At 49.1% G+C, this 21416-nt stretch overlaps 1 protein-coding gene across 1 annotated transcript in view; it reads left to right on the top strand.

Annotated features, from left to right (window-relative positions):
• Positions 1-9616: 9616 nt before the first annotated feature.
• Cib4 (calcium and integrin binding family member 4) overlaps positions 9617-21416 on the top strand; it is a 65025-nt gene continuing 53225 nt past the window's right edge. The window contains exons 1-3 of the mRNA XM_005400438.2: positions 9617-9719; positions 10219-10253; positions 19547-19643. Coding sequence (XP_005400495.1) covers positions 9666-9719; positions 10219-10253; positions 19547-19643 — 186 coding nt within the window. The 5' untranslated portion in view covers positions 9617-9665. The remainder of the gene's footprint in view (positions 9720-10218; positions 10254-19546; positions 19644-21416) is intronic.

The following is a 21416-nucleotide window of genomic DNA, read 5'->3' as shown; positions in this document are numbered from 1 at the left end:
GCTTTTTTTTTTTTTTTTTTTTCCTAAAAACTTCTTCAGGGGTAGAGAAACATTTAAAAGTGCTTTTAAGTACTGGTATGGCTATTGCATTTCCTGATGTTTGAAAAATGAAAGTAATTTTTGTAAAAAATGCAAACTTAATTTTTACTTTTTCTAAGTTGACCCTGAAGCAAACTAAAACCAAAGACAGACTTCACTACTGTTCATTCTTAGTCTGCAGAATAGAATTCTAATTTCTTCACCCACATTCCAGTATGATGTGCTTCCAACTGGAATTCTCCTCCATGGAATCCAGCCGCCCTCCAACCCTGCCCCAGTGTATCCTGTTTGCAGGATGGGTCCTTATGTCACCTGCCTTTCCCTGGAGTGCCCTTTCTCCTGGCTATTTGGGAAAATGTTCGCTATTTCTTCTGGGGAGAGTGCTGGGGATGGAACGCAGGGTCTCATGCATATGTGCACTTTACCACTTTACCACATATGTGCACTTTACGTTCAAGCATGTTAGCCATTCTTGAAGGATGTTAATATCCAAATTCTATCTATCCCACTACAATTTCCATCTGACTCTTTTGCTCAGATCCAATTCTCCATGAAATTTGCTGTCTTGTCATCTATTTTCTTGACCATATTAATCACAGCTATTTTAAAGTCTGGATCAGAAAACCCCGAGATCTGGATCCCCTGTGGGGCTGTTTCTATTATGGAGATGCTTTCCGGCTCTGACTGATGTTACCTTTCATCACAGAGGATTTATTTTTGCTTTCCGGAAGGCAGTCAGAGGAGCAGAAGGTCATCCTAATCCAGCCTGGGATTGAGCTGGGTTGCCGCTGGCGGCCAGACTTTGTGAGGCTTGCTCTATTTCTAGCTTACCCTTCCTCCTATGCATGACTTCTCTGGGGTGTTTGCTGAAAGCCCAGTTTGTTTCTGAGGGCTTTTCCTCTTCGGTGGGGACTTCAGTTCCAAGTCTGTTTTCCAAGCCTCGCGAGGCTGCCAGCAGCTCTGCTTGCCTCCCAGTCTCTCAGCCATGCTCTGCCACTTGGGTGGGCCCTTGGGGAAAAGAGCCTTTGACTTTGGTGTTGACCTCATGTGCTTCTCTTCTTCCAGATATCCCTGGCCCTCTGTCCTGCTTGCCTTGCAGTCTGAGCTCCAGAGTTGACTCTCCGCCACAGCAGACTACCAAAACCTCCACCTCAAGTCCTCAGCTACTTCGCCCTCACTTTCTGCTTGCTATGTACCTCTTGGCCACCTTCTGCTCACTAATCAGCAAATGCTGCCAGGGGCAGAGCAGCTTTGAATGTTACCTCCGTATGCCCACCACCCTCTGGCTCCTGACCTTTCCAGTCAGAGCGCCTTTATACAGATGGCTTTGGGATTCTGTCTTGCTTACTCTTGATTGGAGGACTGGCCTCCAATGAGTCAGCGCAGCATTCCCAGAAGTGGCATGAATACTCTGTCCACTCCGTTAGCATGTGAGCTCCCCAAGGGCAGGGATCTCCCCTGGGATCTCTCCTTCACTACTGGGATCCCTGGCTGATCTCTTAGTTCTAAATGTCACTGGTACACAGCCTGAACCTCTGTTATCAGCTCTTAGACCCCTTGTCTTCTCCACAAGTCTGTTACACAGACACCTCAAACTCAACATACCCAAACCCTTGTTCTTCCACCCAAAGCTTCACCTCCTCCCTTTCCAGTGCTCCTTGGGTCAGCATGCTGTGGGTGACCACAGCTTCTGCTGCCTCCAATTGCACACCCAGCGTCCTAATGTGGCAGATTTCACCTTGAGATGTCACATGAAGTCATTCAGTTCCCTCCTTGCAGTTACAGCCTCATCTCAGCAACCATTCCCATCCCACTGGCCACTCAGTAGTCTCCTCACGGTTCTCCCCTGAGCTTCATGGCCTTCTTCCAACATATTCACCAGCCACCCTGCAGGGAGAGTGATCCCTTGAAAACAGAAATCTGATTATGTCATTTCTCGGCATCACACCCTCCAATGACTTCCCATTGCCTTTAGTGGAAAGCTTGGAAGATGGACCCTCAAGAAGCTATGGGCCTTTCAGGGTCTGCTGTTCTAGCTCTTGCCCTTGGCCCGCAGGCAGCCCCACAGCCTTCTCTGTCCAGAAAGCATGGCAGGGTTCCCTCAGGGTCCCTTCCCTCAAGCTGGTCTCCTGCCAGGAAACACCCTTTCCTCCTGTCGGCTTCTCTGTTGCCTGTTCTTTCAGGCCTAGCTCCATGTCCTCTCCACAGAGGAGCTTCTCTGACCTCTGAAGAGATTACATAGCCCTGTTAGCTCACTGTCATTGTGTTCCAGACTCTGATCACAGCACAGACGCAACCGTGCATTTAGCTGAGTGACTGTGTCTCTCCCTTACTACCCTCTGATCTCCTTGAGGCCAGAGCCTGTGTCCATCTTGGTCACTGCCCTATCCTCAAGAGTCGCAAAGTATCTAAAAGACCTTATAAGAGTTCTAAATGATGTTTTAAGTAAGTGAAATAAAAGCCAGACAAGGAGGCGGATGGTCACTCCAAGCCCCGGCCTCACTGCCTGGCTGGGAGCACTCAGCAGAGGGAGTGGCTGGGACAGCACTTTTAGTTAGCCAACGTCTGAGACCATGACGATAGAAATGAGAAATTCTAAATTGCTGCCTGGGCAGTCTTCTTATTTCTGAACATAAAACTCTGGCAAGGGAGCCCACAGTTCTGGGTTCCAGTCCCAGGACTGGCACAAATCACGACAAATAGCAGTTTTACAATGCTTCATAGTTTAAAGGCATTTCCACAGAGAGCATCTCATTAGACAGGCTCTGTGACCTCCAGCAAACAGCTTTTAGAGGGCTGTGGGGAGGGAGGAGGCTTCAGAGGCAGCTGAGCTGTGCTCTCCCTGGTCCTTGGGTAAGTCTCCGCTCAGGACTCCATCCATTCTTCTGCTAAAGTGAAGGCACCAACAAGGTGACCTCTAAGGTTTGTCTCTGAAATTTTAGGATTAAAAATTCACAGCTGATAAAATGATAACCATTGATAATTTCCTACCATTTTGTCTGTAATTTGCTAAGTCCCCCCTATTATTATGTTATCCTTCTTTTACTCTTTAAAAAAATAAATAAAAAAAAATAAAAATTCACAGCTGATTAAATCATAAAACACATTTGCAGAGACCCCTCTCTTGTCACATGACTATTCTTCGCTTTTAGCACTCTTGCCAGGGCAGGGTCACCAGAGGTTCCTAGCATTGTCTGGTGTGGCTTGCCATGGTGTTGTGTGAAAACAGATTGTGAAACAGGGTTTTTGTGTGGGTTGTTTGAGAGTCAGTCCCTGGCAGAAGAAAGGAGAGGCTGGGAAAGAGAAAAGGTTGGGTGGGCATCCAGGTGTGTCTGGGTCTGCTCTGTCTTTAAGGGCCTTGACCTGCGAAAGCCACAGAACTCCTCCACAGTTGTCTCCCAGAAGCACCAGTGAAGAGGCCCTTTTCCACTATCTCCCACCCTCACTGAGTCCTTGAGGCAGCATTTGCCGGGGGAGGTGACTGAGCTCAGGTGGTCCTGTCCACATCGCAATGCCAAAAACCAGGGTGTGATGTGGGGACCACGGTGACTGATGGAAGTTGGAAAAAGGGCAGGGTCACTCATCTCAGGGCCCAAGGACATTTTCTTCCACACTCCTATCAACTCTCCCTATTTTCTGAATGTCAAGGACCCTTGCCCTCTTTTCTGGGGAGCTCTTCAATATCCAGGGCTACTGAAAATGGGGAGAGAGGATGCCTGTTATCTGAGCTCAGTAAAATCATGGGAAAGAAGCAGCTATCCTTCTGCTGCGCCCCTGAGTGACAGCCAGGATGGAAGCTGTGACCGAGAGTCCTGACACAGCCAGGCTGGGGTGGATTATATATACCTCCCTTTGCACATGTGTGTGGTGCCCCAGAGCTGCTGCCAGTGGGGAGACCCTTACTAGCCTCCCTGGTGGCATGGTACTTCCTCTGTGCGCTCTTGCACTGTCCTTGCTTTATACACTCCAATCTTTGCTCCCCTCAGCCTTCCCCTCCAATTCTCAAATGTCTGATTTACTAATAAAAAAAGGAGCACTGGCTGCTTCTAGTTTCTTCCACCCCTTGCTGTAACAATTCTACTTTCCCCCCAGGCAATGTGAAGGGGAGACTAAAGGGAAAATAGGGTCTTATGGGAAAGGGAGAAGAAAGAACATAAAGATTTAAATTTCTGGATATTGTCTGTTCACATTACTCAACCCAGGGCTTCCGGGAGATGTGCGCCTGCGCTGTGGGAATCCATTGGGTCCTATTTGGTGCTTCAAAAGGGCCTTTGTGGGTTCTGCTTCCTGGCCAGTCCTCTGAGCTCCCAGGCCCCCTCCTCCCTATTCCTGGCGCTTGTGGGAACTTACAGGTCCCTACTTGCTTTTGTCAGGCCAGGGAATCCAGGAGCCCCGCCTGGGCACTCTTCCCTCCTCGCCAGTGTGTACCTGCGCTCTGGACTGCAGAACACAGGGCTCCATCTGTCTCAGGGAAGCCAAGCCCCAGCACCAGATTCTCAGCACACTGGGTGTGTTTCTGACCCCCACCCCCACCTTCGGGTACTGAGCAGATGACTGTCTTCTTCATCCCCTCTGTCCCAGGACTGCAGGACAACCCTCCCATCCTTGTGCTTCCTGCCTGCCCAAGATACCCCTAGAGAAACTCCACTCTGTCCAGCAGGTCCGCCTCTTGCTACAAGGAAGGAATTTTTGAACTCCTCTCCTTGGACAAAGCATAGCTTTCCAGGCAGCCGGGAACTCACCCAGAAGTCTGGTTGGGTTCAGAGCCGGCTGGGACAGGCTCCACCCTGGCCCAACACTGAGCTGCCCTGGGTGGAGGCCCCCAGGCTGAGGAAATAGTAACTCTCCTTCACACATTCCTTTAATAATACTTAGGGTGTGTGCCAAGTGGTAAGTTAGAATTTAAACATCTCTTGACATTTAAAAAATAACAGGTTTAAGATATAATTAGCATACTATACAATTTACTTTTGTGAAGTATGTACCTCAATAGTTTTTAGGCTATTCGGAGTTGTACCACCAGCACCACCATCTAATTTTAGGACATATTCATCACTTCAGAAAAAACCCCATACTTATTAGCAGTCACTCTCCAGTCTCCCGTGCCTTGGTGCCTTGGATCTCTATGGGTTTGTCTATTCGAGAGACTTCATATAAATGGAATCATGACATGTGCCTTTTGTGACTAGCTTCTTTCATTTAGTATGTTGTCAGTATGGTTTTATCCACACGGCACCATGCATGCAGACGTCATTTCTTTTTCTTGCCAAATAATGATCATTTTACAGATATACTACATTTTATTTATCCATGCATCATTTGATTGGCCTTTGGGTTGCCTCTCCTTTTTGGCTATTATGCATAATGCTGCCACGGACAACCTTGTGTTATAGGCAGCTGAGTTAGATAGAAATATTATAGGCAGTCAGACAGGGCCAGGCCCTCGAAGGAGCCAACATGAAAGATACATATTTGCTGCGGGCCAGATCTCAAGACAAAAGATTAAACAAATGCACCCACAGACCTCCCTAGGGATGGACATCAGGGATTTATATTCTAAATAGGTAGCAGTCACCTTGAAGAGTCCTTGACCCAACCCTTTACAGGAAAAGCCCCTGTTCTGTATTCATGCCTGCTTGCTACATGACTCCCTTCCCCATTTGATCCCAATTTAATCAATTTTACCTGAACAGCTCTTATTGGCTGACCATAGCTTTGTCCATTTTCCCCTACCTTGGACCCGCCTCACCTCATGGTTTTGTTCTATAAAAGTCCCTAGAAAAGACAGAGTCTTGGGGTAACCCACTTGGGCCCGCCTTCTGTCCCTCTCTTGGACAGAAGCTTTCTTTCCCTCAATAAATATATTCTGCTCTTAACTTCGTCATTCCTAAAATTCATTCTTCAGTTTTGGAGAACACAGACTCATCCCAGATATTCAGGTTGGGAGTTTTTATTTTCCTGTATCACTTGTACAAGTTTTTATGTTTTTATTTCTCTTGGATACACACCAAGGAGTAGGGTCATGTGGTCACTGTGCTACATATTTTGAGGAACTGCTAAACTTTTCCAAGAGGCTACCCAATTTAACATTCCCATGAGCAATGTATGAGCACTCCCATTTCTCTACATCCTCATCTGCACTTACTGTTTTCCTTTTTTAAAAAATAGTCACCCCTGTAGGTGTGGAGAGGCCTCTCCTTGTATTTTCATCTGCATCTCTTTCCCTGCTGGATAATGATGTTGAGCATCTTTTCATGTACTCCTTGGCCATTCACACCTTGTCTTTGGAGAAATGTCTATTCAAATTCTTTGCTTATTTTTAAATTGTCTTTTTATCGTTGAGTTGTAAGAGTTCTTTATATATTCTGGATACAAGTTCTTTTTTGATGCCTTTTTTTTTTTTTTTTTTTGAATTTTAAGAGACATCTAAATCAAGGTTGGAGCAGGCGTTTCTTTTTTAAGAATCTGTAATGTGTTGCAAGGTGACAGAAACCTTGCAAAGAATGCATTCCATCCCACACAGACCCCAGAGAGAAGGATATACTGTAGAACTGTCCTTCCTTGGGGCCAGCTCACTGCTCAGTTACACCCATTTTAAATCCTTGCTCAAGAGGAGTCACAGAGCCTCAGGAGGCTGGAGGGGGAGGAATACAGATTGGTTCATGTGTTGAAGGCAGAATCACATGAAGGATCTTTCTTTTTTTTTTGTTTTTCTTTCTTTCTTTCTTTCTTTCTTTCTTTCTTTCTTTCTTAAAGCATAGGCTTTTATTTTTGGGGGAAAGAGATGGTACAGTAAAAGCATTTTGGAGTTGTAAAGGGATATGCAAATATAAGGTGACATTCTTATTGTCACTATTATTATTTGTGGGAACCAAGGAAAATCCTGTCTTGGATGAAATCACAGGTCAGAAAGCCTGTGGAGAGGAGACGAGGTGGAAGGGTGGGGTTTGGGAGGAGGGAAGTAAAGAAGAGAGGAGGGAGGCACGGTTGGCAAACCTTGGAGAGAGAGAGAGAGAGAGCACTTTGTGATTTCTGGCTCATTCCTTTACCACAGGTATAATAATTTGCTTAATACTTTTTTTTTAAAAGTGGGCTCTTATTTCTTTTAAGTAAACAGATATGTTTATAAAGGAAAGCTGCAGTTATAAATTACCAACCTGCATCATTTTCTCAGCAGAAGGTATGAAAACAGACAGTGTTATTTAAGTCTCTGAATCCTGTTGCCCTCTGGGCCTGGAACACTGTCCCAGTCATGTCAGCCTGGCTCACCACATGTCACTCAAGTCCCTGCTCTGGTGGCACCCCTGCTGGAGGCTGTTCTGGCCCCTAGTGGCTCCATCGCCAGCCAGCGCCAGCCTCTAAGCTGGTCCTTGCCTTTGCACTGTGCTACCTGTGGGCTGTGGTTCGCAGGTTCGTGTTAATGAGCTTGTTAGGGTTCACATGGACACCCATTCTTTGTTCTGTGGCCCCACCTCCTCCCTGTCAATAAACAATGGTGGAGTCAGGAGCTCAAAGCTCTGAGGTGTAGGGCCCTTCTCTCGTTTGTTTTTGTTGTCCTTGTTTTAGCAAGTGTCAGCTGAGTGTTAAAGACACAACCAGCAGGTGCCAGGCTGCCACTTGCACCTCATGTAATCAGGAGGTGAGGCGAGAAAGAGAAGGAGGCCGATTCCCAGGGTGTGATCTCAAAGGTGCCCTGGCTTTCCCGGCTTCCCCACCCCGTGCTTGGGAATCCCTGGACCTGTAACTCGCCCACCTCAACAGCACCACAACCTCACCAGCTTCCTCCTTCCCGAGAAAGAAGGAGTTAGGACACTCTGCCCACCTCCTGGAGCTGCTGTGGGTATGAACAGACCCTGCTTTGGCAGACACGCCTGGCAGATAGAAGCTGCCCAGAACATGACAGTAGGAGATCAAGGATTTCACAGAAGATGGGATTTAATTGTGGCTTTGCCTGCTGACTTCCAGGCCCCAACGTTTTTCTTTTCATTCACTCTCAATCTCTCTCTCTCTCCCTTCCTCTCCCTCCCTGTCTCTTTCTGTCTCTCTGTCTCTCTCTCTTCCAATACTGGTGATTGAACCCAGAGCATTTGCATTGAGTTACACCTCCAGCCTTTTTTTTTTTTTTTTTGAAATAGATGTTAAGTCTCTAAGTCTCTAAGCTGCCTAGGCTGGGCTCAAACTTTTGGTCTTCCTACCTTAGCCTTACAGGCGTTTGTTACCATCCCAATCTCAGTACCAGCTACTCAATAGGTACTGAGTATCTTGCCAAAACCAGAGCTTTACTTCCATCATTTTATTTTACCCTTGTCATAAAGTAGGGATTTATTAGTTCCATTTCACAGATGAGGGAAGCTGAGACTTAAAGTGATTTTACATAAGGAAGGATGCAGCCAGATATTCAATCTTTTGAAGCCCAGCCTATCAACCATCCCATGTTAACAGCCACTTAAACACCATGGTCCTCATGAAGACTTCCCATCCAGCAGTCAGAACTCTGTACTGTTCCTTCTGATGACATCAGCCTCCATCTCCTGAGGTGTGCGCGGACACACGGGGTAGGTTGTGTGTGTGTGTGTGTGTGTGTGTGTGTGTGTGTTGCGCATACGTTTTTTGAGGTCCCAGGGCTGAGCAGAGTCCCCTGCACACTGCAGCTATCACACTGGGATCTGTGGAATAAACAAAGGATTCTGGGCTCTGTGCAGCTGCGTTTCTAGAGACACGGATTAGCTACATTGGGAAGGCCCTGGGCTCTTTACTTAGGAAAGCGTGGGAAGGATGCGTCCTAGACCAAGAGCCCAGCCCCATCTGATATGGACCGGCATGTGGACAGCCCTGGGAGAGGAGAGGTCAGTGGCTTCCAGTGCCCCCTTGAGCAATGATGCCGGTGGCTGTGCTTCCGGCATCTTCTCTGTCTTTCCTGATCCACTGTGCGGTCTGCTCGACCCCGCCCTGCCCCTGCAGAGGTCAGGGGAAGAGGAGAGTGTTATGTGTTGTTGGGTCAGGGCTGGTGGCTGCTCTGTTAGGAGTTCAGGATGCTGCACTGTCCCGGCTGTTTTCCTAACAACACCCAACCTCACCTCTGTGTGGTGTCCCTTTGTTAGAAACTCTTCCTAATTTCAGTATGCCTCCTTTGGGGACCCTGACCAGTGGCCTGGAATGTCCTTTTCTATGCCTTAATTTAGACCACCTTGTGAGGTTAAGGTCTATCCTCTGTTTCCCTGGCATAGTACTTGGGACCTGGTTCTAACATTTATTGAGCACACACTATGTGTCAGCATTGTTACCTGCATTGACTCAACCAACCCTCACGACAATCCTGATTATCATCTCCCTATACAGATGAAGACACTGAGACATACAAGTTGAGTAGCTTGGCCTAGGCCAGCTGGGTTGTGTGACTCCTAAGCCAACAGTGTGATTCTCAAGGCTGGCTTTGGGCTATCTTTCCATTTGTGGTTTTGGGGGTGATGTGTCTTAGGCTGAGGAACCAAAGAACTTGTTTCTTTGCCACCTCAGGGGTAGAAGTTGGAACTGGGTTACCATGACAACCAGATGAACTGGTTGCAACATTGGATGAGCCCCTGGGGCCCAGGTTCTGCTGCTGGCAGAAGGAAGGCTGGGTTGGCATGGGCCAGTGTTTGAGGTACCAGATGCACTGGGAGGACCTGGAGGAGTACCAGGTGGGTGGATCAGGGTGAGCAGGGCTGGGAGCTTCCCAAGGCAGGTGGGATGAAGGGGAGAACTCTTACCCAAGGTGCTAGAGTTTGCCAGGCTAGGCAGGGGGTGGCTCTTACCTTTGCCAAACCACCTGCTATATGTGGTCCAGACTGTGTCCTGATCCAGAGCTCAGGGCTTCGGTCTTGTTGCCGACCCCCACTGTAGGTCTGTGAGCAGGAAAGAGGCCATGTTTTTCTTTGTCTGCACCTCCAGCCTCTGCTGCCTTGGACTACTGTCTCCACTTCCTCAGCTGTGGAATAGAGAATGGGTTTTTTGGTTTTTTTCCGGTACCAGGAATCGAACTCACAACCTTACACTTGCCAGGGCAGGCAGTGTGCCGCTGAGCTAAATCCCCAGCCCCAGAGTGGGCTTTTTCCTCCCCTTCCCTGAAGCGCTCTGACTCTCCCAAGGGGCCAGGGCAGGGCTGGATTGAGTGGCAGTCACCTCTCTGATTTGTTGTAGGCCTTGACCTTCCTGACCAGAAATGAAATTCTGTGGTGAGTAGAGGGACGGGGACCCCTTTTCTTTCCCTGTGGGCTAGTTCATGCCCTCATTGAGCCTCACTCTGCTCTGTGTCCCTTCTCAGAGCCACCAGCCTTGGGGCTGCAGCTGGGACAGGCAGCACCCCTGGAGGTGAAGGAAGCCTCAGATTGCTCTGCCTTTAGCTGCTACCTCAAATCTGCCCTCTTTTCTTTCCTCCCTCCCTTCCCTCCCTTTCTTCTTCCTCTCCTCTTCTTCCTCTTTCTTCTCTTCCTTCTCCCCCTCTTCCTTCTTATTTCTTCTTTCCCTCCTTCCTTTTCTTCTCCTCCTTCTCTCTTCCCCTTCCCTCCTCCTTTCATCTTTTTCTCTTCCTTTCTCCCTCCCCCCTCCTCCTTTTTCTTCCTTTCTCATTCCTTTCCCCCCTCCCCTCCCCCTCCCTCCTTCCTTTCCTTTTTTTTTGTACTAGGGATTGAACTCAGGACCCCAATCTTTTTTCTTTACTTTTTATTTGAGACATGGTTTCTCTAAGTTGCTCAGGCTGGGTTTGGACTTTTAATCTTTCTGTCTTGGCCTCCTAGAGTTACTGGGATTACAGTCATGCACTACCACACCTGGCTAAGGGTAAGGCTTGTTTCTCTGTAGAATCATGGAGCTGGTAGGGCTTCTTCCTTGGAACAAGGAGAAAAGGACTCAGGGAAAGTAGGGCTGAAGCCCATTTTGTCCATTTACTTACTGGCTGGATGAACTTTGATACCTTGAAAATACTCAGCCTGGCCTGTCTCCTTCCTGCCTGCCCAGGCCTCTCTCAATGTGCCAGGTAGCATGGAGGCAGTGGGGCTGCGGTGAGCAGTCTCAGCCCTGTTCTTACACAGGCAGGGAAGGCTCCTGGCCAATGATAACTGTCCTCCAGCACGGAGGTGCCACGGATGCCCCGTCCAGGATGGGATGAGAGGTGTGGTGTCCTTGATCTGAGCCTGGTGCCCAACAAAGCCTGTTAGATAAATAAATGAGCTCATCCAGACTTTTCTGGGGAAGAGGGAGGACTCTGACCTGAATCCCTTTCGTTCCCCTCTTCATTTCTGCCTGGACTAACCCTCCGCAGATACCACATCCTGCCTGGAGCCCACAGGCATGAGATTCTCCAGCTACAAAGGGGAAAGAGGGATAGTTAGGTCACAGGGATCTATGGAGATCAGGGGTAGTCATGGGGCTGTGTGATTTTTCTCTTAGAAATAATGTTCTCGGGGCTGGGGATTTAGCTCAGCGGCAAAAGCGCCTGCCTGGCAAGCGCAAGGTCGTGAGTTCGGTTCCCGGTACCGGAGAAAAACCAAAAAAAAAAACCAACAAAACAAAGAAATAATGTTCTCACTTTTTAAAAAATAGAAAAATATGACAATACCCCGAATGACCCATGTCCTATTACCCATATAACCCCATTGATAGTTTCTAAAAAATAATGCATAAATAAAAATAAAATGAAATGAAATAACATGTAAACATGGTTAGAAAATTCAGAGAGGATTAAAATTCCAAATGAACAACCATTGTCTCCACAGTCTGTCCTCTGTCATCTCTGGATCCACCCTGTTCATTGCTACTTTATCATCCAGGCTCCCAGAAGAATTTTCTATGCACAGACCCACACACACAACCTTCAACAGTTTACCCACACATCCTGTAACATTCATCCCATTCATGCTGTTTTGCACCTTTTAAAAAAAAGTTTGCCTGGCCAGTTTTACACAAAGCACCCAGAGATCATCCTCATTCTTTTTTTAATGGCTATGGATCATTCTGTGATGTGGATAAATCATAATTCATTACCAACCCCCTGCTGTGGGCACTTAAGTGGTTTATGGCTTTTATTTATACAAATAATGCTATATTAAACATTTATGCACAGGATGCTTGTCCAATAGGTGAGTATAAATCCATTGGAGAAATTCCAGCCTTAGAACTGCAGGCAAAGTTGGTAGGTATGAAGAGATTATCCTTCCTAGGGTGGCACCAGTTTGTTCTCTAGGCAGTAGAGCATAACCAGCCACCCTCCTTCCACACCAAGGGCTTTTGAATGGTACCTTTGGGTCCTAGGGTTCCCCGTGGTGCTAATGGTGAGGACCCAAGGAGTGGGAGAGAGAAGATGGGAGGCATCCAGGCTTTCTGCCTTGAAGTTGTCCCTCTGTTTTCTTTTGCTCTGTATTGGTCTTCTGAGAAAGGTGTCCTTGGAAACAAGTCCCTTTAGGGACTCATCCATCCTGAGATGTCCATCCAGGCCTTGAGGAGTTCTCTGTGCAGAAGGGATTTCCAGCCTGTTCCCATCCCCATCAAGGTATCCTTCTTGGAGAAAAGTGCAGTGTTGCCCAGGAATACCCCCTTCAGTTCAAACCTCTCCAACAGGATTCTCCAAAGCTCTTTCAGCCACGCCTTCTGACAGCTCTGTCCTGAGCATGAGGGACCTACCCAGGAGCGGTGGAGAACAGGAGTAGGGTAGGAGCTGGGGTGCGGAGTCCCTGCATGAGGAAGACAGAGCAGAAGGCAGAGTGGCTCCAGCCCTGTTATGCTTCTGGACCTCCATACTGGACACCTTTATAAGGCAGATGAAACAAACACAGGAGGGACTGAAACTCCAAGATCATGGTGATACCAGAGAAGCCCCCAAGGTGAGACACCAGGCCCAGCTGGGGAGCAGATGAAGATGTGGAACAGCTGTGAAGAGCTCTGTGGAATGGACAAGGGCCAGCAAAGGCTGGAGATGCGTAATGTTCTGGTTTAGAAGGGGAAGAACTTTTGACCTGGCCATTCCAGTTGCACAAGAGGGCCCATGCTGATGCTCCCACAGACAGAGGTGGAGCTGTGTGATGTTGAAATGGAGCCATTTCCAAGGTACACGATTAAATTAAGAGAGCCAAGTACAGGGAGCTTCCAGTCAACATGAAAAAACACAGCATCTTCTATCTCTGCTTCCTCTACTAGAAGGAAAGGAGAGAAATTTTTCTAAAAGGAAGAAATCCCTAAGGATAAAAAGGACACAAGAGATGACAGCAGATGAGAAAGATCAACAGAAATTCGAAAAGTGCAAAGCAGATAGTCACATGACACAGACTTAACTGAGCAGAAAGCTGAAAAGAAATTCCCTGCAGGAGTTGGAGGATGGAGTCAAGAACCTAGAAAAGGTCAGGAACCTCAGAATGCAGGATGCAGGGTCAGGTGAAAATAGAAAAGTAGAGTGGAAGTTGTGTGTGATTCCTTCGCTACTCTGCCACACACTTGGCAGCACTAGCCCACCCCAGCACAGACAGCTTACCCTCTGGGGAGAGCTAGCTCCAGAGCAGCTGCTGACTCAGGGGTGCCGGACACAACGAAGACCCAGGGGGCCGCTGCACAGCCAGTCTGAAAAGCCTCGTGGTCAGCCTGATTCAAAAGCAAGTGATGCTGGGTAAGCCAAGAAAGGGATCGGAGACACTGTCTACACCCTAAATCATGGCATCGTGACATCAGAGGAGGTCAGAGATAACGAAAAGTTCCTAAAGGCTTCCAAAGAGAAAAACATGGATTATGCACAGTAAATCAGAAATCAAGATAGCTTTGGGCATATATTGGAAGACAGTGGCTAAACACCTTCAAAATTCTAAGGAAAACTTTCCAATCTAGAATCGAGTCCTAGCTGAACTCTCAATAAAGCCTGAAGGTGGAATAACACTATTTTTTGATGTGCAAATTCAGCTACTGATTGCTTATGGACTTTCTCTGAGAAAGCTTTTGAAAGATGTGCTGTGTTAAAACGGGAAAATAAAACAAGAAAAGAGACACAGGATCCAGACAAAAAAAGTGTTTCAACACAGAAGAAGGCAAAACAACTTACAAGGATGACAGAGGTCAGTAGGCCTGGAAAACAGTTTTCCAGATTAGGATTAAGAGGTCAGGGTGCCAGGAGTGATGCTTTCAAGAAAACACAGTGAATGAACCTGCAGATCTGGATATCATCACCATATTGAGGAGAACTTTACAACCCTGCAGAAAGTTTGTTGATGAAATCATGACAATACACTGAAGCCTAAGCAAAAGAAAGATGAAATGTATTATCAACTATGGGAAAAACTGAAAGCCTTTCAAGAAAGAAAGTGGAATCATGCTGCCCTAGGAAATTCAGCTGTGGGCAACATTTGAATCATGCATATATAATATCATAATATCAATTCGGATGAATTGTTTTATATATTGGGAGGATAGGGAAAAGAAGAAGCATACAGTAAAAAAATAAATCCTCTTTCTATAGGAGAAAATCACAAGATAATATGTACAATAGAAATATTGACACATGGCAACATCTGCATAGCATTTAGAAATACTATACAAATAATAAGTAAAAACCCAAGAGTTAATTGTCAGTTTTATGGTACTTGTGTTTTTAACCTATTTAACTGTACTGCTTTAGTAAACTAGGCTGATATATACAGGATGCTGCTATTTTTGGGAAAGGAGGGATGTTCGTGTAGACACACACAGGAGGAGAATATCTCTGGAAGGACACACACAGGTACACACACTGAAAACAGGCTAGCATTTGGAAGGTGACCTGGGTATCCAATGCATCGGAGCTTGTGTGGGTGTGTTGTCTTTAAAGTGTTGGGAACAGCTTGGACTGGGGTGGTGAGGGACTTGGGTGTTGGGGGCAGGGGCAGCCAGCCTGGGTTGCCAAGGCCAAGGTGGGCCAGAACAAGCCCAACACTTTTCCCTGGTGACCTCTGATAACATGAAATCAATTTCCCAAAAATGTGACAGAAATGTGGCCTAGATGATGATATAATTGCATGGGTGTAGCCCTATGAATAAAAAAAAGTGTCCTAGAGACCAACAGGCAGAGATATCCATTGCGGGGAAAGTGTCTCTGTCCAACACTTTCTCGCCTTCTTATCTGTGTCTTGGATCAGGACACAAAGCTAGGTCACCAGATCTGGGAGGGGCAGCTCATGTGTGACACATGGCTGGGGCTGGAGGACAAAGGGGGGCTTGTACTGCACCCGTGTCCTGGTCCTGGCAAGTATGGTAGAATCCCTGGGAAGCCAGTGGAAAGTATAGGTGCCTGGGCCCTGCCCTGGCCTTGGACAAGACTCTTGGAGGCTGAGGGCAGGGGACACAGATCCTTTTACAAACTTCCTGTGTGATTCCAGTGGGGGAACTCATTTGAGAACCACTAAACTAGAGGGTCTCCGAGGTAAGAGTATGGACAGGATGCTGGAGAGACATATAGAAATCTAGAACAGAGGATTCCTAAATGGAGGCGGAGCTGGTATGTGTGAGGTCACTGAGACTCACCACTTATAGAGGGCAAATAGGCTCGAGAGGGGGCTGGGCAGGTCCAAGGTCGAGGGGAGGGGTAGTGTCTGAGCTGGCCTCAGAAGCGCAGACAGCCCGGCCTGTCTCGGGGCTAAGTGTGGAAGGGGCCAGGCCTGCGCCTGCCTGACTGCTGGCAGGCTGAGTGTGTGAGGCTTTGACTTGCAAGTCCATTAGTGATTAACTCAGTTGCATTTACAGTGCTGATCCATATTTGGGGCGGAGAGCACTTTGTGGCACTGAGATGCCTCACCATTCATCTGTGGGCCACCAGGCTGCGGGGTGGGGGGACATGGAGTCCAGACAGCATCCCACTCCAGGACGATTCTTGGGGGCGGTAGATCTCATTTGGGGGAAGCACACGTCCTTTAGAGATGGGCAGCGCAGCCCGAAGAACTTGTTTTAGAGTTCAGCCCTCCACTGTCGTTTACCAGTTGTGTGTCCTTCAGCATGCCCTGTAAACTCTCTGAGCCTCGGTTTACCCACCCATAGGAAGGATCGCCTCTGAACTTCTCCCACCGGGGCTTGTTGGGAACACTCAGGGAGGTGATGAGCCGGAGTGCGCCTGGCACATGGGTGTCCCTTCCCATTCCCTTGGAGAACCTCCCACGCACCTTTTTCTGGGCCCACGGGGAAAGATCTTTGATGCCCTTGGCCCTGGCTTTAACATTACTGCCGTGTGACTTTGTGCAAGTTATTTTATGTTCTTGACCTTCAGCTGCCTCATCTATAAAAAAGACATTGGTCTCAGCTTTGTAAGATTGGCATGAAAATTGAGAGACCTCCCTGAGGGTGGGCAGCACACGGCAGGCACCCCCGGTAGTACCTGTGGCAGGGACAGTGGGAGTGGTGGCCCTGGGTATAGGCCTCAAGGGTGCATTGTTGCCAGAGGGAATTTTTAAAAATTACTAAAACTGACTGAAAGTTGGCCTGTTTTTTATGATGCCCCTACACCAGCAGTTCCAACAACGACAGTGACAAATGCTCCTCTGGCTGTGGTCAACTGCTCTTGCTGCTCCTGCACCTTGGAGACCTCTGCAACCTGCAGTGAGGGTGGCGTTCCTGTCCTCCTATTGGCCAGGCTGGGCACTCCTGCCCCAATATATTCCGGGAGAATGTCTCTCCTAATCCATTCCACAGCCCAATTTTTGGCTACCGCCCAGACTCACCCTGAATGACAGTCTGGGGTTCCTCACCAGGCCGAGGCCATCAGGGTCATGGTGCTGTTCCTGGATATCCACGCTCTCCCCCAGCTCCCATTTGCCAGCCACTCTCTAAGCCAGCCTGCAGCCGCTTGAGCAGTTCTGCCTCCCCATCAGACAGTCAGGATTGGAACTCTCAGCCCTCTGGTCGCAGCCAGTGAGAGAGGGAAGGACCCAGATAGGTCTGCTTGCTGCATCTGTCAGCATCCCAGCAGACAAGAGACTCCGGTGGGGTCTCTGAAGAGGAGTTAGGGTGAAGGAACTCTCCAGAGGCAGAGGGAACATCAGGTCACCAGCCATCACCACGCCCAGGCCTGGGGCACCTAGGTGAGGCCTGCAGCTGGGGCAGCTATCCACTGGGCCCCCATAACAGGGACAGAGACAAAGCCAGACAACCAGGGAGCCAGGCACAGCCAGCAGATATCAGCCTCCAGGACTCAGAGCAGGGGTCTGGGCAGGGCAGGAGGCAACAGAATCACAGCTTGTTCCTTCCCACTCTCCCGTGGCTGGGATCCAAGGAAGATCCTTTAGATGTCAGCAAGCTGTGACAAGATGTGTGATGGGAAGGTAGCGCAAGGTGGCTGTGAGGTCTCCTGCTGTTGAGCCCTGGGGTACCTCCTCTACCTTTGAATCTCTAGCCATAAAGTCACCCTCCAAAGTCTTCTCTTGGTCGCATGTCCTTAAATGCCACTCACCGAAGTTCAGTTGAGTTTATAAGACCACATACCCTAGGCATGTGGTGAGGGGGCTGTTAGTCACTCACTCCTGAGTGAGTTAATTTGATCAGATAACTTGCCCCCTAAAGCACTCAGCTGAGATTAGAGATTTGATGGGAGAGAAGAGAGGAATAGGAAAGGAGTAGAGGACAGAAGAGTAATTATGAAAGGAGGCAGACGGCAGGCCTGGGTCAGGTCAGAAGGTTTCCACAGTCACAGTCCAGCTTTGGGTGTGCACAGCCGAAAGGGTAGGCACCTGGAGTACAGGAGAGAGAGAGAGAGAGAGAGAGGACTCCACATTCCCGGCTGGTGTTGTGCTGACATTTCATGCCCCTCATTCATCCCCACAGACGTGTGAGGAGGGGAGATTTATTGCCTCACCGCAAAGGCAGACTCAGGCGGGTCCAGAACCTTGCTCCAGGTCTCAGAGGTATTATGTGATGGAGTCAGCATTTGAACTTAGCTCTGTCTGACTATAGAGAATGTGGTTTTAACCAGCTTGTGGTTACCCTACTAATACACATATACACACTCATGGCCCTTCCTCTTCTTCACCCGAAACTCACCACGGCCCTCCAAGGGGTACTGATTGCCCTTAACCAGACATTGAAACTCAGGTTCAGAAATGCTGAATTGCTGAGGTCACACAATCCTGCCAGAGCAGCGCAGGATTCAGTGTCCAGGGCTCCTGGGTCCCAGATCACCACTGCTTCCTCTCCTGCCACTGTCTTGGTTGCTGGTCCTACAGAGCCAAGAGCTCGCTGGTGAGCAGAGCCCTGAGCCCAGGGTGGAGTGAGAGGGACAGATGACGAAGAATCATCCTCTCTTGGCCTGGGGCAGAGTTCTCTCTGTGGAGAAGGACATTCTTTAGTTTATCTTTCAATGTATTACCTATTTGGGACTTTGGGCCTGACCAAGCCATATGATTGTTTGACTCTAGAAGAAGTCTAGCAAAAGCACTGGTGTAAAAGGAAATGATAGCAAGACCTGTGTCCCTGTGGAAAGCCGTTGGGACAACACTAGATGCCTTGCTGAGATACGCCTGAAGGAATGATAACATGATGGCTAACTAAGTCATGTCTCATCCTTGCAATAACTGAGTTGTATTGTCCTTGCCAATCTTGTTAATTATTCCTCCCATTTGCCCTGTTACTGCATTTTTTTTTTTTTTTTTGTCTTTTTGAGACAGGGTCTCTCTGTGCAGTTCAGGTTGGCCTTGAGCCCACTTTGTAGTGCAGGCTGGTCTCAAATTTGCAAAGATCCTCCTGCCTCAGCCTCCCGAGTGCTGGGATTACAGTCATGTACACCCGGTTGTTGCTGCTTTTTGTTTTTATCCCAATAAAAGGCTAAGGAGGATGGTAACCAAGGCTTCAGTCCAAGAGGCTGCAAGCCCCCTGATCCCAGAATTTTGCCTCTCTTGTTTTTCTTGCTTTTCTTTTCATCCGCAGGCACCTTGTTCTTGGGACCTGTCACCCCAGATAGAAACGGACTATCCACCAACATCTCTCCTGTCCTTTTTCTCTCAGAGATCGTATAGCCATTTCATCCTCTGCCTGTCACTTACAAAGTGCCCTAGGCTGGCAAGGTGGCCCTATGGACAGACGGATGTTGGGGACCGTTGGAAAATTCTTTAGTGCTGTAGTCTGCTGGAACGGCTTGCTGCCTAGTAGGCGAGTGTGGCTGTGTGGTTTGGTAGCTGCCAGCTGATGCCCAGCAAGTACTGAGAATAGGGCTGGGCAGATAGGCACACAAGGGAGACCCTGGCATCTCTATCTGTACCTAAGGGCTGGATTTACAAGTGACAGAAATATGATGAGGAGTGTTGCCAGTGACAGGACACAGTCACTCACCCTTCCTCGTGCCTGGCTGCTCCTTGCCTTCCCCAGGATCTGCCAGGCACTTGGATGGGTTCATGGGTGTCTCTAGAAGGGTGGAAAGATGCGTTGCTGCCTTTTCTATGTTGATCCATCCTCTTGGTCCCTTCCCTCCAAGAGACACACAGAGGGGAGTTTGCAATGACGCACGTAGCCATTGTACCTTCCGCACCTCTCTCCTCAGCATCCACGACACTTTCCTGAAGCTCTGCCCCGCGGGCAAGTCCTACAAGGAGGCCACACTGACCATGGACCAGGTCAGCTCCCTGCCAGCCCTGAGGGTAAGTCCAGGAGTTGGGAGGGCGGCCTCACAGGGACTTTGATTCAGGGGCTGAATCGGTGGGGTGAGGCAGGCCCTCTGCTGGGCTTGGTCACTGGCAGCCTCACTCAGAGAGGCCACGACCTCCAGGCAGAGTTCAGCAGAACTTGGTTTCCCAACGCTACTCGCACACACCTGCCCTGACCGCCTTAGGCCCAGGGTAGGATGGTGCACCGGGAGAGGGGCAGAGAAGGCTGGGACTCGCCCCAGGGTTCACAGCTGGAAGATGGTGGCCTCCGCTGGCAGCTGCCCCTGGTACTGCCCATCAGCTTCCAGTCCTGCCCAGGTCCCTTACTGAGCCTCAGCCTTTGACCTGCCCTGGACCCCTCACCGTAGCAGCCCTGCATCGGCTAGGCTCTGCTACCACCTTTTGTGCCCCAAACTGGACAAGTGCAAAGGTTGGGGTACCTACAGGGCCTTCAGGGTCTTGAGGAAGCCAGGTGCCCGCTCTGGCCATTTGCTCAGCCCTCCTCAGCCCTCAGGCTCAGGCAGCCTCCGTGCGTGAGGGCTTTTCTGGAGGGACTGAGGATTTTCTCGGGTTCTCCCTTGAGAAGCCAGTAAGGAAGAACAAGCTTGATGCCAGGGGACTACTGTCCTCCCAACCTGCCTTCTTCCACCTCCAGGTGTGAGTGGAAGAGAGGACGTTGGTACTTTGGCTGTTGATACCCTCTCCTTGTCTCTCCCTTGACTTAACCAACTCTCTCTGAGCCAGAGTTTCCCACCAAATAAAGCAGTGACTCAAATTCTCATACCTTCTCCCCACCTTAATCCTACTTTCCATCCACACAGGAGGGACACACATGCACACACACCCTGACCTTTCTGTGGTGTGTCCCTGTGCACCCTCTTCCCAGGGCCTGTCTCCCCTCCGGTGGAACGGTTGGGGTGGTGGGCTGACAGGGAGTCACCAGAGCTAGTTGAACCTGCAGGAGCTGTCAGCTCGCTCCCCACCTTCCAATGCTTTAGGGACTGGTGGGGCCCTTGTCTCTGTTATGAGAAGCCTGGCAGAGCCCAGAGGTGCACAATAAAAGGACTCTCAAATCACTCCTGAGATTTTAATTAAAATTTGTACAACACCGAGAGAGGCGATGTCAGCTTAACAAATCATGGTGCTGTCAGACTTCGCTATTCGTCATCTGGACCTCGGCGGAATAGTGATTGGAGTTTGTCATTGTGCAGTGAGTTCTTCCTTTCTGTCTGGAACAGGCTGGGCCCCGGAGTGATGCCCCACTGTCGGGGGGTGCTAAAGGAGAGACTCCAAGGTTGGGGAGGGCATGCAGTCGCTCAGCCAGTGACTACACGGCCCCTCCTTGGTGACACCTTGCTCTGGGGCAGAGGCAGAGAGAACCTCGAAGGGCAGGAAGCTGGGGCTTGCAGTGGCTGTGGAAATGGACAAGGCCAAAGAATGAGAACGAGTGGGGGCCGCTGGGGTCCTGAAGTGAAAAGTAGAACCCTAAAATGGTGAAATAAGGGAGAACGTGTCTGTGCCAGAGCCTGTTTTTCCTACCCCTGTACCCTCACCCCTCACCCCCATGTGCACGTGCACATTTCCAGGAAACCATACCCCCATGTGCACACAAGTGCACTCCTGTCCTCAGCATGTGTGTGGGCCCTGGGGCTGCCTCGGGACCTAGACACCCACTAGGGGACCTGGGGCAGCCAGGGATGCAAAGGTGGTGGTAGTGGGGCTTCTTCCAGTGGGCAGGGGGGTTCTAGCTAGTGCCAGAGTCTCTCT

The sequence above is a fragment of the Chinchilla lanigera genome, unplaced genomic scaffold (assembly GCF_000276665.1).
Source record: "Chinchilla lanigera isolate Chin_1 unplaced genomic scaffold, ChiLan1.0 scaffold00068, whole genome shotgun sequence".
NCBI lineage: Eukaryota > Metazoa > Chordata > Mammalia > Rodentia > Chinchillidae > Chinchilla > Chinchilla lanigera.
Note: the sequence above shows the minus strand (reverse complement) of the source record. Positions and strands in the feature narration are given on the sequence as shown.